This window comes from Anolis sagrei, chromosome X (genome assembly GCF_037176765.1).
Source record: "Anolis sagrei isolate rAnoSag1 chromosome X, rAnoSag1.mat, whole genome shotgun sequence".
Taxonomy (NCBI): Eukaryota; Metazoa; Chordata; class Lepidosauria; order Squamata; family Dactyloidae; genus Anolis; species Anolis sagrei.
The window spans coordinates 61,189,047-61,206,222 of NC_090034.1; the positions used below are offsets into that span (position 1 = coordinate 61,189,047).

Genomic DNA, 17,176 nt, shown 5'->3' on the forward strand with positions numbered 1-17,176 from the left:
TGATGTATACAGATGTAAATAAATCAATTTAATATGTGAAGGCGACAGAATGGCCCTTTTTATGGGTCGCTAGATAGAGAAGAGGATGAACAATACAGAGAGAAATAAATGAAGGAATGAGAAATAAAAGAAGAGAGGAAGAAGAGAGAAAAGAATGAAAGGAAGATGGAAGGAAATAAAAGGAAGACTGGAAGAAGAGAAAGGAAGGAAGTAAAGAGGGAGCAGAAGTAGAAGGAATATGAGAAGGAAAAAAGAGAAAAGGAAAGGAAGAAGAGAATGAAAGGGAAAAAGGGAATGGGAGAAAAGGGAAAGAAGGAAGGAAGAGAACGAAGAGAGGAATGAATGAAAGAAGGAAGGAGGAAAGAAGGAAACAAAGAATGAAGGGGAGGATAGAAAGGATAAGGAACAAAAGGAAAAAAGAAGAATAAGGAAGGAATGAAAAAAAGAAAGAGAAAAAGGGAAATAAAAGAAATGAAGGAAAGGGTTGGAGGGAGGGAAAGAAAAAAATAAGGAAAGAAGAGGAAGGAAAGAAGGAAGAATATAAAAAATGGGAAAGGAAAGGAAAGGAAGGAAGGAAGGAAGGAAGGAAGGAAGAGAAGAAGCGAAAGATAGAAGAAAAAGGAAGGAAGGAAGGAAGTAATAGAAAGAAAATGAAGGAAGGAAAGAAGAGATAGAAAGAGAAGGAAGGAAGAGAAGGAAGAAAGTTGAAGGGGAAGGAATGAAGAAGAATTTTTTAAAAGGAAGAGAAAGAAGGAAGGAAAAGAATGAAGGAAAGAACAGAAAGAAGAGAAAGGAAGGAAGGGGGAAAGTATGAAAGAAAGAGGGAGGAAGAAGAATAGAAAGGACAAAAAGAAAAGGAGAAAAGAAAATAAGGAATGAAGCAGAAGGGAAAGGAAAGGAGATATAGAAAAGGAAATAAGAGAACGAAGGAAAAGAATGAAGAAAAGAAGAGAAAGAAGGAAAGAGAAAAAAGGAAAAGAAAGGAGGGAATGAAGGGAAAAAGGGATATAGAGAAGGAAAGAAGCGAAAGAAAGAAGGAATATAGAAAGGATGGAAGAGAATGAAAGAAGGAATTCATAGAAAGAAAGAAGGAATGAAAGAAAGGAAAGAAGACAAAGGAGGAAAGAATGAAAAGAAAGAGCAGAAAGAATGAATGAAAAAACAGAAAAAAAGAATGAAAAGAAAGAAGAGTAAGGAAAGGAATGAAGGAAGAGAAAGAAAGCAGAAAGAAAAGAAAGAACAAATAAAAGAAAGAAGAGAAAGGAAAGAGTGAGTGAAGGAAGGAAGGAAAGGAGAGAAAGGAATGAAAAAGAAGAATGAAAAAGAAATGAAGGAAGAAGAATGAAAGCAATGAAGGAGAGATATAATGAAAGAATGGAGAATAAGAGAATGTGAAAAGGAAGGAAGGAAAGGAAGGAGAAGAATAGAAAGAAAAGAAAGGAATGAAAGGAAAGAAAGAAAATGAGAAAAGGAGAAAGGAGAAAAGAAAAAGAAGACAATGAAAGGAGATAAATAATAGAAAGAAGGAAGGAATGAATGAAAAAGAAGGAAGGAAAGAAGGAAAGAATGAGAAAAAAGAGGAAGGAGAAAAGAAAGAGGAGGAATGAAACACCACAGCACTGAATATAGAAAAACATATAAATACAAATAACAAAAAAACAAACCCATATAAATAAATGCTGTGATGATGCTGCAGCATCCGCTACGGCCAAAACATAATTTGCATAACAAACAAGAAGAGTCCTTTTGGAGCTGCGCCATCCCTCCTTCCATAGGAAAACAATGGGAAGCCTGTTCATTATGATCGAATGAATGACCATAGAGACAGTATTTAAAAGTCCTTATAGATCATATATAAAAAGGGTGAATGAATAAATGAAAGAAAGAAAGAATAAATTTATCCTTTTTAATCCTGTTGCCATGGCAACTGCCGGGCAGAAAAGGATGGAGAAGATACCAAATAACATAAAAATAATATAATAAAATTATAATATAATCTAATAATATAAAATGGTATTATAATCTAAAATTATTATAATATAACCTACTAATATAATCTAATAATAAAATAATATTTTATTATTTTACTATTGTAATATTATTTTCATATTATATTTTATTCTTAAATATATTAAAATAATATAACATTAAGGAACTGGGGATATTTGCATGGAGCCATGGGGAGAAAGAGAAGCACAATGGGGAGCAGCACAATGGGGAGAAAGAGAAGCCAAAGACTATCCCTCTCTTTGAGCCCAAAGAATGCAAATACAAATACAATTCAGCACCTACTCTACTCTTCAACTGATAATGTAAGTTCCCAACTACCCCCCCCCCCCCCCGGTTATAGCTCTAATACCAACAAAAATAGATTCTCTATACTGACGGAAGATTATTCTGAGACGCCGAAGGAAAACGGCAACACGGCAACTCCCCCAGGGACAAATAGCTATGATAAGGAAACTAACCCTAGCTGTTTTGAGTTGCTTTCCCAGCATGTGTTTTTATCTCAAGAGACTATGGCGGCTATTTGTGAAAGAATAAGAGACATAAATGGGCAAATATTTGAAATAAAGGTGGTCAGTTGAAACATTCACACCTAGCTCTAGCAGAGAAGAGTCCTTTGTCTCACCCTGGTCATGCCACAGATATACAGAGCCTTTGATCAGATTGTTCCGGAGAAGTTGCGAGAAGACGACGACATCAGTTCCTTTTTTTGCTAGCTCAGAATTCCAATGGGATTCTGGCCTGCATCAATAGGAGCATAGTGTCTAGATCTAAGGAAGTAATGCTACCCCTCTATTCCGCTTTGGTTAGACCACACCTGGAATATTGTGTCCAATTCTGGGCACCACAATTCAAGAGAGATATTGACAAGCTGGAATGTGTCCAGAGGAGAGCGACTAAAATGATCAAGGGTCTGGAGAACAAGCCCTATGAGGAGGCTTAAGGAGCTGGGCATGTTTAGCCTGAAGAAGAGAAAGCTGAGAGGGGATATGATAGCCATGTATAAATATGTGAGAGGAAGCCACAGGGAGGAGGGAGCAAGCTTGTTTTCTGCTTCCTTGGAGACTAGGACGCGGAACAATGGCTTCAAACTACAAGAGAGGAGATTCCATCTGAACATGAGGAAGAACTTCCTGACTGTGAGAGCCGTTCAGCAGTGGAACTCTCTGCCCTGGAGTGTGGTGGAGGCTCCTTCTTTGGAAGCTTTTAAACAGAGGCTGGATGGCCATCTGTCAGGGGTGATTTGAATGCAATATTCCTGCTTCTTGGCAGAATGGGGTTGGACTGGATGGCCCATGAGGTCTCTTCCAACTCTTTGATTCTATGATTCTATGAAATCCTTTTGCCTAGTTCCAACAGACCTCACTACCTCTGAGGATGCTTGCCAAAGCGCAGGCGAAACCTCAGGAGAGAATGCCTCTAGACCATGGCCATACAGCCCGAAAAAACCTACAACAACCCAGTGATTCCGGCCATGAAAGCCTTCGACAATATTTGAAATAAAGACTCTGTTACAATCCCTAATGAGCCAGACTAAGTTTCGGCAGGACCTTCCTTTAGCAAATCATACAGCTAAGCACGAACTTGTGAAACCTGCAAAGGAACCCAACACAAAGCCAGAAGAGAAGCCTCCTGTCAGCTGGTGTTTCATATAGAAAATTCACACTTAAACTGGGGAAAAATGGAGCAGTAAGAATAGGATTCTGACATCTCTTAGCAGCATCCTACAGAGAGAATTAAAGCCAAAGGATATTCTGCCACCATTCTGGTTGCCCAGTGACAGCTTTTACAAAAGGGCAGTTATCACCTTCCAAGATGAATTTCTTACTCAAAATATATTAAAAATAAGAGACCACTTTAGATGCTCCTATGGAATTATTGTGAAAAGGTCCTTTACAGAGATGCGGTGCCAACCCCTCTTGAAAAACTCTCATTGCAAAAAAAATATTTATTTTATTTTATGTATTTATTTACTTTATTTCTATACCGCTTTTCTCAGCCCTCAGGCGACTCAAAGCGGTGAACAACATCAGTACAAAACATCACAAAACAAGTATAGGGCAATTAAAAACAATTATCACATAAATCATTAACATCAGTATAACAATCATTAGCGCCTCAACAGTAAAATCAGAATCCAGTCTCGTCATCCATTATTCCATATTCCTATGTTCAATTACACTGTTTAATCAAATGCTTGTTCGAACATCCAGGTCTTCACTTTCCTCCGAAACGCCAGCAGGGAAGGGGCCAATCTGATATCTGCAGGCAGGGCGTTCCACAGCCGAGGGGCCACCACCTAGAAGGCCCTGTCTCTCGTCCCCGCCAAGCGCGCCTGTGATGCAGGCGGGACCGAGAGCAGGGCCTCCCCAGATGATCTTAGTGTCCTAGTCGGTTCATAGGAGGAGATGCGTTCGGAGAGGTAAGTAGGGCTAGAACCGTTTAGGGCTTTGTAGGCTAAAGCCAGCACTTTGAATTGTGCCCGGTAGCAAACTGGTAGCCAGTGGAGCTGGCGCAACAGAGGAGTAGTATGCTCCCTGAGTGCTGCTCCTGTTAGCAACCTGGACCATTTGAAGCTTTCGAGCAGTCTTCAAAGGCAACCCCACGTAGAGAGTGTTGCAGTAGTCTATGCGGGATGTAACCAGAGTGTGGACTACCGTGGCCAAGCCAAAAAAGGTCAAACAGCAACAAATGGCCCTTCCGCTCAAACTGAATCCCTTCAACCTCCACTGACAATGCCCCAGGAGCTCACACAGAGGTTGATATCTGCCTCCAATAATCACCCAAAATCACCGATAACAAGAACCGAAGAACAGTTGGAAATAAATGTGGAGTGCAACCAAGAGCTGATGCCAGAGATGACCTCAGAATCAGCTCAATACTCTAGCATCAATGGGAAGGAAGGCCCTCTAGTCCTTAGGTCCAACTCCTGTAAGGACTCAAAACAAGAGGTGCAGGCCATAGTTCACCTCACAGAATCCTCCACCCTCGAACAAAGACCAAGGAAAAGAAAAAGGACTTTGGGTAAAATGATTAAAGGTATTAAAGACATAAAATATACGGTTGCGCTGCCACTCGGAAAGAAGAAAAAGAATCCTAAGGGCCAGATGAAAATCTCTCCTTATCTAAAAAATGATCAGATCAGTGTCTCCCAAGCCGAGAGCCAAGAACCTGATGAATCCCCGCAACAAGTTTCCCAAAACAATCAGGACTCCTCAAATGTAGGGAATCCTGGGATCAACATGACACAAAATCCACGAGAAACACCAGAGTCCCCAAACGACAATTATACTCAGCTGAGACATTTAAGCTCTAATGGCATCACTACAAACAACCTACTACTGTCTACACAACAATTACAAGAGGTGGGTGCAAACACGAGGAGTAAGACATCCCAAACATGGTCCCATAGCTCAGCAAAGGGGACCACATCCCACCCAAAAACGGTTGTGTAATCATGGATGCAGATGACCAAATACAAACTCAGGAATGACTAGGGAGTTTCAGAGTGATATAACATTAAAATATTATATTATTTGTATTTATATTATATTATAATTTTATGTTACTAGTTTAATGTAATAGTATTTTCATATTATATTTTTATTCTTATATACATATAATAAAATATGTAATACAGATATAATATTAATATAATGTAATATAAAATTATTATACTATTATTTGCATATTATATTATTGCATTTATATATTATTTGAATTACTATATGCATGTGTATGTGTGTGTATATAAATATTTATACACACACACAAGTATATATATTTATATATATATAATCATATCATATTTATTTACTGTTTTGTTATAGGTAAAGGTAAAGGTAGTCCCCTGACATTAAGTCCAGTCATGTCCAGTCTGGGGTGTGGTGCTCATCTCCATTTCTAAGCCGAAGAGCCAGCGTTGTCCGTAGACACCTCCAAGGTCATGTGGCCGGCATGACTGCATGGAGCGCCATTATATAAGTGTCTTATTTTAACTTACTACATAGAGTGCAATCAAGTCTTATCAAGCCTTGTTGTTTGGTTTGCTATTGTGATATGGCCTAAGGGCAAATCAATAAAAATTATTATTATTATTAATATTATATATACAGAAGTATATATAATAGACATAGCATTCAACCAGAAATATAATCTAATAATATATTATATAAATTTAAAAAATACTATAATATAATACAAATAAAAATATTATTATGCTATAACAATATAACAAATAATAATACTTTAATATAATAAAATAATATAATGATATAATATAAATATTACAATATAATGTAAAAATATTGTTATATAATTTTAAAAGCCACATATATAATGTAAAAATAAAAATAAAATAAAATAACATTATAACAAATAATAGAAGATAATATAAAAATAATAGAAGATAAATAAAATTATATTATATTACAACAGACATAATAATAAATAATAAAATTATTACAACAGATATAGTAATAAGCCAGAAATATAATCTAATAATCTATTATATAAAGAGACAGGGACTTCTCTGTGATGGCCCCCGGCTATGGAACTCTCTCCCCATCAAGGTTAGGTCTGCCCCCTCCCTCCTGACCTTCAGGAAGCAACTGAAATCCTGGCTTTGGAATCAGGCATTAACAGATTGATGGATTGAGCTGGTAAAGACTAAGAGTTACTGGACCACAATGTTTGGATTGAGTTGGATGATGTTTTTAACTCGGTGAACTGGCTTTTATATGTATTTTTATAACTTGTTTATCATGTATGTTGTTTTTAAAATGTTATTTATTGTGTAGGATTGAATTTTTGCTGTTGTTAGCCGTTCTGAGTCCCTCCACGGAGGTAGAGAAAAATGGGATATAAAAAGTTCTAAATAATAATAACAGTAAAGTATAATATAAATAATATTATAATATATCATAAATAAAATATTATAGGTGATGTTACCTGGGAACCACTCTTGAGTCCCCTCGGGGAGATGGAGCGGTATATAAATAATGATTATTATTATTATTATTGGTAAAGGTAAGGTTTGACATTAAGCCTAATCGTCTCAGACTCTGGAGGGACTGCTGCTCATCTCCATTTCTAACCTGAAGAGCATAGACACCTCCAAGGTCATGTAGCCACTGACATGACTACATGGAGTGCCATTACCTTCCCGCCAAGGCGGTACCTATTGATCTACTCACATTTTGCATGTTTTCGAACTGCTAGGTTGGCATAAGCTTGTCCGACTGTGGAGCAGAAAAGACAACTCCACACCTATATGCTTGACCACAATGTCCTGCCTAATGCACAGAGGAAGAGTGGTTTGAGACCTCAGATAATGCAGTAGCTTTTGCCCATTTTTGGTCAAAACATATTTAGTTGCTTGTGCTCCTTCTATTTTTATCAGTTTTATACTAATTTATGTAATGCTTAGGATGTACTGTGCTCTCTCATTTCTCTCCGAAAAATCCTATCCTAGTTATATTTTACCTTGTTCATGTCAGCATATTTTCAATTGTATTGTAATATGTTTTTAATTGTGTAATGATAATACATTTTGTATTTTTGTATATGAACACATGTTGTGAACCGGATCTGAGTCCCTCTTGGAGGTGAGAAGATCGGTATAGAAAACGTTTAAATCAATCAATAAATAAATAAATAAATAATGTTAATCTATTGCATTTGGCCCGGCCATTTTTAAAATTGTTTATGTCACTATTGATTTTTTTTGTTTATGTGATTTATATGATTTGTATTTTATTTATTGTTTATTGATGTTGTGTTTGATGTACTTTGGGCTTGGCCTCATGTAAGCCGCACCGAGTCCCTTGGGGAGATGGTAGCGAGGTACAAATAAAGTTTATTATTATTATTATTATTATTATTATTATTTATTATAAGAAATAAATAAATAGAAATGTAATCTAATAAAATATAAATAAAATAATATAATGTAACAAAAATAAAAATAAAATTACTAGATTACTAAAAGGAGCTAGTTACAGGGAGTGGTCAACCCCCCTGTTCAAACAGCTCCACTGGCTGCCAATACATTTCCGGTCCCAATTCAAGGTGCAGGTTATCACCTACAAAGCCCTACACAGTTCAGGACCTGTCAATCTTCGCAATCACATCTTCCCCTACGAACCAGCATATACTCTAAGATCATTCAGGGAGGCTCTTCTCTCGCTTGTGGTTGGTGGGAATGAGGGAGAGGGCCGTCTCGGTGGTGGCCCCTCGGCTCTGGAACTCTCTACCTAGGGAGATCAGACCGGCACCTACTCTATCCAGATTGAAAAACCTGGATGCTCCGTTGTGTATTTGACTAGGCAGTTCATCAGATAATTGGTTCGATCTTACCAAAGCTCCTGCACTTTAGTTTGGCACTCCTTCCTGTAATCCTGACACTTTAAATGGCTAATGACATTACCCTCCCAGTGGGCCTTATTGATTTTAAATTGAATCTTGCATTTTCCCTTGGCCCTCTTTTAGGAACCATTGCCCACCGTATTTAGCACGTAATCGTTCGGCCATGATATGGTTTTAAAATGTTTGTTTGTTATTGTGATATGTTTTTTCTTATGTGTTGTCATTGATTTGATTTTATTGTGTGTGTTTTAATCTGTATTTCGGGCTTGTCCCTGTGTAAGCCGCCCCGAGTCCTTTCGGGGAGATGGAGGCAGGGAACAAAAATAAAGTTATTATTAGTATTATTAATATTAAAGTATAATATAAATAATATTATTATATAAATAAAAATATGATAATATTATAGGTAAAGGTAGTCCCCTGACATTAAGTCCAGTCATGTCTGACTCTGGGGGGTGGTGCTCATCTCCATTTCTAAGCCGAAGAGCCAGCGTTGTCCGTAGACATCTCCAAGGTCATGTGGCCGGCATGACTGCATGGAGCGCCGTTACCTTCACGCCGGAGCGGTACCTATTGATCTACTCACATTTGCATGTTTTCGAACTGCTAGGTTGGCAGAAGCTAGGGCTGACGGCGGAAGCTCACGCCGCTCCCCGGAATCGAACCTGTGACCTTTCGATCAACAAGCTCAGCAGCTCAGTGCTTTAACCCACTGTGCCACCGGGGCACCGATAATATTATATACATATAAATATGATAATGTCATATAAATAATAATAAGATAAGCAATGGAACTCTCTGCCCCGGAGTGTGGTGGAGGCTCCTTCTTTGGAAGCTTTTAAACAGAGGCTGGATGGCCATCTGTCGGGGGTGTTTTGAATACAATATTCCTGCTTCTTGGCAGAATGGGGTTGAACTGGATGGCCCATGAGGTCTCTTCCAACTCTTTGACTCTATGATTCTAAAATATAATCTATATAAATAAAAATGTAATGTTCGTTTGTGGGATTAACAGAACTCAAAAACCACTGGACAAATTGACACCAAATTTGGACACAAGACACCTAACAACCCACTGTATGTCCTTCACTAAAAAAAAATTGATTTTGTCATTTCGGAGTTGTAGTTGCTGGGAATTATAATTCACCTACAATCAAAGAGCATTCTTAACCCCACCAACGATGGAATTGAACCAAACTTGGCACACAGTTCTCCCATGGCCAACAGAAAATACTGGAAGGGTTTGGTGGGCAGTGTCCTTTGGTTTTGAAGTTGTAGTTCACCTACATCCAGAGATCACTGTGGACTCAAACTATGATGGACCTGGACCAAACTCTACACGAATACTCAATATGCCCAAATGTGAGCACTGGTGGAGTTTGGGGAAAATAGAATCTTGACATTTGGGAGTTGTAGTTGCTGGGATTTATAGTTCACCTACAATCAGAGAGCATTCTTAACTCCATCAATGACAGAATTGGGCCAAACCTCCCACACAGAACCCCCATGTGGACCACAGCAACGCGTGGCACGGGACGGCTAGTATGTAAATAAACATGATATAATATGTAGGTAGGTAAAGGTTGTCCCCTGACATTAAGTCCAGTCATGTCTGACTTTGGGGTGTGGTGCTCATCTCCATTTCTAAGCCGAAGAGCCGGCGTTGTCCATAGACATCTCCAAGGTCATGTGGCCAGCATGACCGCATGGAGCGCTGTTACCTTCCCGCCGGAGCGGTACCTATTGATCTACTCACATTTACATGTTTTTGAACTGCTAGGTTGGTAGAAGCTAGGGCTGACAGCAGAAGCTCACGCCGCTCCCTGGAATCGAACCTGTGACCTTTTGGTCAACAAGCTCAGCAGCTCAGTGCTTTAACCCACTGTGCCACCGGCCCCCCCGATATAATATGTAGATATGTCAAAAGGTTGGCATTTCGAATCTGGGGAGTGGAGTGGGCTCCCGCTGTTAGCCCCAGCGTCTGCCAACGTAACAGTTCAAAACCATGCAAATGTAACTAGATCAACAGGTACCGCTGACTTAATATCAGGGGGAAACCTTTCCCTTTAGTATATAAATAAAAATGGGCCACAAAACATATTTATAATAAACTAGCTGTCCCCTGCCACGCGTTGCTGTGGCCCAGTCTGTTTATCTGGAAAATAAAGTAATGAGAAAGTGTTGGTTTCTAATATATGTAAAGTCTTTCTACTTGTCGGTAAACAGTATTTGTTGCTGTTTCTTTGTCAGTGTTGATGTGGAGAGTGTCTGGTTGGCCTATCCTTGAACATTCAAGATATCATTGTCCTTCTTTAAAGGTCCCTTTCAAATCTATGATACTATATCAGTGTGTGTGTGAATCACATCTATCTATCTATATCTATGGCTACATGGCTCTTTGTCAGGAGGGCTCTGATTACATTTTCTTGCTCTGATGAAGGGAGTTGGACTGGATGGCCTTAAGTATTTTCTGTTGGTCATGGGGGTTCTGTGTGGGAAGTTTGCCTCGATTCTGTCGTTCATGGGGTTCAGAATGCTCTTTGATTGTAGGTGAACTGTGAATCCCAGTGACTAAAACTCCCAAATGTTAAGGCCTATTTCCCCCAAACTCCATCTGTGTTCATATTTGGGCGCATTGAGTGCTTGTGCCAAGTTTGGTCCAGATCCATCATTGGTTGAGTCCACAGTGCTCTCTGGGTGTAGGTGAACTACAACTCCCAAACTCAAGGTCAATGCCCACCAAACCCTTCCAGTATTTTCTGTTGATCATGGGAGTTCTGTGTGGGAAGTTTGGCCCAATTCTATCACTTGTGGGGTTCAGAATGCTCTTTGATTGTAGGTGAACTATAAATCCCAGCATCTACAACTCCCAAATGACAAAAATCACAATTTTTTGAGTGACGGGCACTCCTTGTGTTGTGAGACGTTTTGTTGCCAAATTTTGTGTGATTTTGTCCATGGTTTCTTTTGTTTTTAAGGTACTCATTACGCACAGAGCATTTATATATATATAGATAGATCTGTTTACTTATAATTATTATAAATTATCAATAAATATAAATAATAAATGAATGAAAACCTTATCATATTCTATAATTAATTAAACATAAGCCACAACTATAATGTAAAAAATACTATAATATTATATACGTTTTAAAAAGCGGCAAATATAATGTAATAATAAATAAAATAGATTTAAAGAAATAAAGGAATAGATATTTAAATGAATAAATAGACTAGTGCCTTCCGGGCATGCGCACTAGGGAATTGCCTTGCTCGCTTGAGCTAGTACCTCTGCGCATGCGCGTTAGGGAACTGCCTCAAAAATGCCTTTATTTATGGCCGTCTTTTTTTATCCCTCACCTCTTTCTTGGCATTTCGGAGAAGCCTCTGCCGGACTTCGGCTTCCGAAGAAAGAGAAGAAGCAGCAGGAAGAGAAGAAACGGGAGAGGAAAGCGCTGCCTCTGCCATCATGTCCGCCGCTGAGGAGAATGAGGGGGAAAGAAGGGGGCGGGGCTATGCAAACCAGGCCACGCCCTCGCCCTATTCGTTCTTTCCCTCCCAGGGGGCGCGGCTATGCAAATAGCATCCCCGCCGCTTCCTTCTCATTCGCTCTTTCCCTTCCCAGTGGGCGCGGCTATGCAAATAGTATTCCCGCCGCTTTCTTCCCATTCGCTTTTTCCCTTCACACGGGGCGGGGCTATGCAAATCGAATGCCCGCCGCATCCTTCCCACTCGCTCTTTCCCTCCCAGGGGGCGGGACTATGCAAATAGACCTCACTACCTCTGAGGATGCTTGCCAAACGTCATGCCTCTAGAACAGGGGTCAGGAACCTTCGGCTCTCCAGGTGTGGTGGACTTCAACTCCCACAATTCCTTGAGGCTCGGCATTCACCTTGGCCTCAAGGAATTGTGGGAGTTGAAGTCCACCACACCTGGAGAGCCGAAGGTTCCCCATGCCTGCTCTAGAACATGGCCATAGAGCCCGAAAAAACCTACAACAACCCTATGTAAATAGAATCCCCGCAATTCCTTCCCATTCGCTGTCCCTCCCAGGGGGCGAGGCTATGCAAATAACACCCGCTGCTTCTTTACCATTCGCTCTTTCCCTTCTCAGTGGGCGCGGCTATGCAAATAGCACCCCCGCTGCTTCTTTACCATTCGCTCTTTCCCTTCCCAGTGGGCGCGGCTATGCCAATAGCATCCCCGCCGCTTCCTTCCCATTCGCTCTTTCCCTTCCCAGGAGGCACGGCTATGCAAATAGCATCCCCGCCGCTTCCTTCTCATTCGCTCTTTCCCTTCCCAGTGGGCGCGGCTATGCAAATAGCACCCCCGCCGCTTCCTTCTCATTCGCTCTTTGCCTTCCCAGGGGGCGAGGCTATGCAAATAACTCCCGCTGCTTCTTTACCATTCGCTCTTTCCCTTCCCAGTGGGCGCGGCTATGCAAATAGCATCCCCGCCGCTTCCTTCTCATTCGCTCTTTTTCTTCCCAGTGGGCGAGGCTATGCAAATAGCACTCCCGCCGCTTCCTTCTCATTCGCTCTTTCTCTTCCCAGGGGGCGCGGCAATGGAAATTGAGCCTCGCTGAAGGCGGGGGGGGAGGGGGGAGGAGAAGGGGCCGGGCTAAGAGGAGGGAAGAGCGAATAGGAAGAAGAGAGAGGCGAGTCAATTTGCAAAGCCACGCCCACCCTGAGGGAAAGAACGAATAAGAAGAAATCGGTGGACTCGATTTTCAAAGCCACGCCCCCTCGCTGTAGAGACTAGGGCAGCGGAAGCCACGCCCACCAGAAAGGAAACATCATCATCAACATCATCATTATTATTATTATTATGGACGTCTTGTTTAGCAAGAAATTCACCAAAAATCTCTCACTTGCTGTACATGGATGATCTAAAGCAGTGGTTCTCAACCTTTCTAATGCTGCAACCCCTTAATACAGTTCCTCATGTTGTGGTGATCCCCAACCATATTATTTTTGTTGCTACTTCACAACTACAGTTTTGCTATTGTTATTAATCATAATATAAATATCTGATATGCAGGATGTATTTTCATTCACTGGACCACATTTGGCACAAATACGTGATATGCCCCAATTTGAAAACTGGTGGGGTTGGCAGGGGATTGATGTTGTCACTTGGGAGTTGTAGTTGCTGGGATTTATAGTTTACCTACAATCAAAGAGCATTCTGAACTCCAACAATGGAATTGAACCAATCTTGCCACACAGAACTCCCTTGACCAACAGAAAATACTGGAAGGGTTTGGTGGGCACTGACCTTGAGTTTTGGAGTTGTAGTTCACCTAGATTCAAAGTGCTGGCTTTAGCCTATAAAGCCCTAAACGGTACTGGCCCGACTTACCTGTCCGAACGCATCTCCTATGAACCAGGCTAGGACATTAAGATCATCCGGTGAGGCCCTGCTCTTGGTCCCGCCGGCATCACAGGCACGCCTGGCGGGGACGAGAGACAGGGCCTTCTCAGTGGTGGCCCCTCAGCTGTGGAACGCCCTCCCTACAGATATCAGATCAGCCCCCTCCTTATTGGTATTCTGGAGGAAAGTGAAGACCTGGTTGTTGGAACAGGCATTTGATTAGGCAGTGTAATTGATTACAAGGAACACGGAATAATGGATGATGAGATTGGATTCTGATTCTATTGATGAGACGTGAATGATTTGTTATATTGATGTTCAATTGTTGTTATGCTATTGTTTTTAAATGCTTTAATTGTTTTGTAAAGTGTGCATTGAAATTGCTGTTGTTAACAGCTTTGAGTCACCTAAGGGCTGAGAAAAGCGGTATATAAATGAAGTAAATAAATAAATAGATCCAGAGACTCAAACAATGATGGATCTGGACCAAACTTGCCATGAATACTCAACATGCCCAATGTGAATAAACACTGGTGGAGTTTGGGGAAAATAGACCTTGCATTTGAGAGTTTTAGTTGCTGGGATTTATAGTTCACCTACAATAAAAGTTCATTCTGATCCCTACCAATGATAGAACTGGGCCAAACTTCCCACATGGAACCCCTATGACCAACATAAAATACATTTTTGGATGGTCTTTGGCGACCCCTCTGAAACCCCCTCGTGACCCCCCCAGGGGTCCCGACCCCCAGGTTGAGAACCACTGATCTAAAGCTTTATGGAAAATCAGAACCAGAAATCCAGTCACTGACCAGCACTGACATCAATATGGAGTTCAGCATAGACAAATGAGCCACAGTGGCATTAAAGTAAGGTAAAATGACTCACAGTGAGGGCATAGAGATGCCAAACGCATGAACCATAAAATGCAATCAGCCTGAAGTCTATCAATATCTGGGCATACTACAGTTGGACAATATCAAGCATGGACATGTGAAAAATGTGGTCAGCAAAGAATACATCCAAAGAGTCAGAAAGGTTTTGAAGAGCAAATTAAATGGCGGAAATACGATCGAGGCTCTCAACACCTGGGCCATCCCCATCACTAGATACACTGCTGGGATTGTGAACTGGACACAGGCAGAGCTGGATGATCTGGACAGAAAAACAAGAAAACTGATGACAATCCACTACTCATTACACCCGCGTAGTGATGTCAACAGACTTTAGCTGCCCAGAAAATCAGGAGTCAGAGGGCTTCTGCAAGTGAAACAAATGGTAGAAGACGAGAAACATGCACTGGCAAATTATGTGAAAGGCAGTCAAGAACCAACATTGAGGAAGTCAATAGTAGTAAACTGCTTAAAATGCAAAAGACAAAGAGGAAATACCGTAATGCAGAGCAGAAGAGAAAACTGGCAAAAGAAGGCTCTCCATGGACAGTTCCTGGGAAAAACTGAGAGCCAAACTGACAAAGAAAAAACATGGCTGTGGCTCGCAAATGGGACTCTGAAAAAGGTGGGCCCGATTCTGCAAGAACAAGCCATTAGAACCAATGCCATCAAAGCCAGAGTTGAAAAGTCGATGACAGATCCCAAATGTAGACTCTGCAAAGAAGCAGATGAAACAATAGACCACATCCTCAGCTGCTGCAAGAAGATTGCGCAGACAGACTACAAGCAGAGGCACAACACCGTTCCTCAGATGATTCATTGGAAATTGTGCCACAAACACCATCTGCCTGCGACAAAGAACTGGTGGGATCACAAGCCGGAAAGAGTTACAGAGAATGAACACGCCAAACTCCTCTGGGACTTCTGGATTCTGACAAACAGAGTTTTGGAGCACAATACTCCTGACCTCACAATCGTGTTAGAAAACAAAGTATGGATCGTCGATGTCACAATCCCAGGTGACAGCAGGACTGAAGAGAAACTACTGGAAAAGCTGACACGATATGAGGATTTAAAAATTGAACTGTAAAGACTCTGGCACAAATCAGTAAAGATGATCCCAGTGGTGATCAGCACACTGGGTGCAGTGCCTAAAGACCTTGGCCTGCACTTAAACACAATCGGTGCTGACAAAATTACCATCTGCCAGCTGCAAAAGGCCACCTTACTGGGATCTGCACGCATTATTCGCCGATACATCACACAGTCCTAGACACTTGGGAAGTTTCCGACGTGAGATCCGATACAACAGCCAGCAGAGTGTCTGCTGTGGACTCATCTTGTTGTGTTTCTGATGATGATGATGATGATGATGATGATGATGATGATGATGATATAAATGTCCCCCTGATGGGTGCCACCTTGTCGTGGTGGGGGCCTTAACTGCTCCAAGTTTTGGAACACAATACGCCAGACATCACGATTGTGGAAAAGAAAAAAGTTTGGATTATTGATGTCGCCATGCCAGGTGACAGTCGCATTGAGGAAAAACAACAGGAAAAACTCATCCTTTATCAGGACCTCAAAATCGAACTGCAAAGGCTCTGGCATAAACTAGTACAGGTGGTCCCAGAGGTCATTGGCACCGTGGGAGCCGTGCCAAAAGATCTCAGCCGGCATTTGGAAACAATAAACATTGACAAAATCACGATCTGTCAACTGCAAAAGGCCCCCTGACTTGGATCTGCGCACATCATTCGAAAATACCTCACACAGCCCTTGACACTTGGGAAGTGTTCGAGTTGTGATTTTGTGATACGAAATCCAGCATATAGATCTCGTTTGCTGTGACATACTGTGTTTTTGTGTCAGTAAAATAATATAAATGTAATATATAACTAAATACTCTAATAATAATAATAAATAATGTAATGTAATACATTCACAATAAAATAATAATTTAATAATTATATTATATATTATATTATACAATTTCTATTTATAAATTGAGTTCAGCTCATTGGCCATCAGAGGAAGCCATTTCGTTGCGGAATGAATGGAAAAGAATGGCAACAAAACAGCATCATTTATTCGAAGCAACAATAAATATATATATATATATATTCTTCTTCCTTATTATTATAAGGACTGTTTATGTTCGACGACATCTCTCTCTTTTTCCAGATTCTCTTGAATTAAAGCGCGGAGATTTTCATGATCCAACGGAGTATCCACTATTAAGATAATAATTATTAATATTATTAATAATAGCATATACAATATAATATTATTAAAAGTAGTTATATTATAATATATTATAATATAATAATATAATATACTCTAATAATGTAGTGTAATATAATACAGTGTTCCCTCACTACTTCGCAGTTTTCTTTTTGCAGACTCGCTGATTCGTGGTTTTTCAATAAATACAGTAATGTATATATTTACACTGGAGCTGCGCCTCTCCTTATCACACACATCATGGGAGATGCCAGCCTGTGAAGCTGCCTCCTGAAGGCGCTCCACTCACC

The 17,176-nt window shown here is 40.6% G+C and overlaps 1 protein-coding gene across 1 annotated transcript in view; it reads right to left on the bottom strand.

Moving 5' to 3' along the window:
• Positions 1-11,880, bottom strand: part of SGSM1 (small G protein signaling modulator 1) — a 49,871-nt gene extending 37,991 nt beyond the window's left edge. Inside the window, exon 1 of the mRNA XM_060784777.2 lies at positions 11,737-11,880. Coding sequence (XP_060640760.2) covers positions 11,737-11,847 — 111 coding nt within the window. The 5' untranslated portion in view covers positions 11,848-11,880. The remainder of the gene's footprint in view (positions 1-11,736) is intronic.
• Between the last annotated feature and the right edge of the window lie 5,296 nt (positions 11,881-17,176).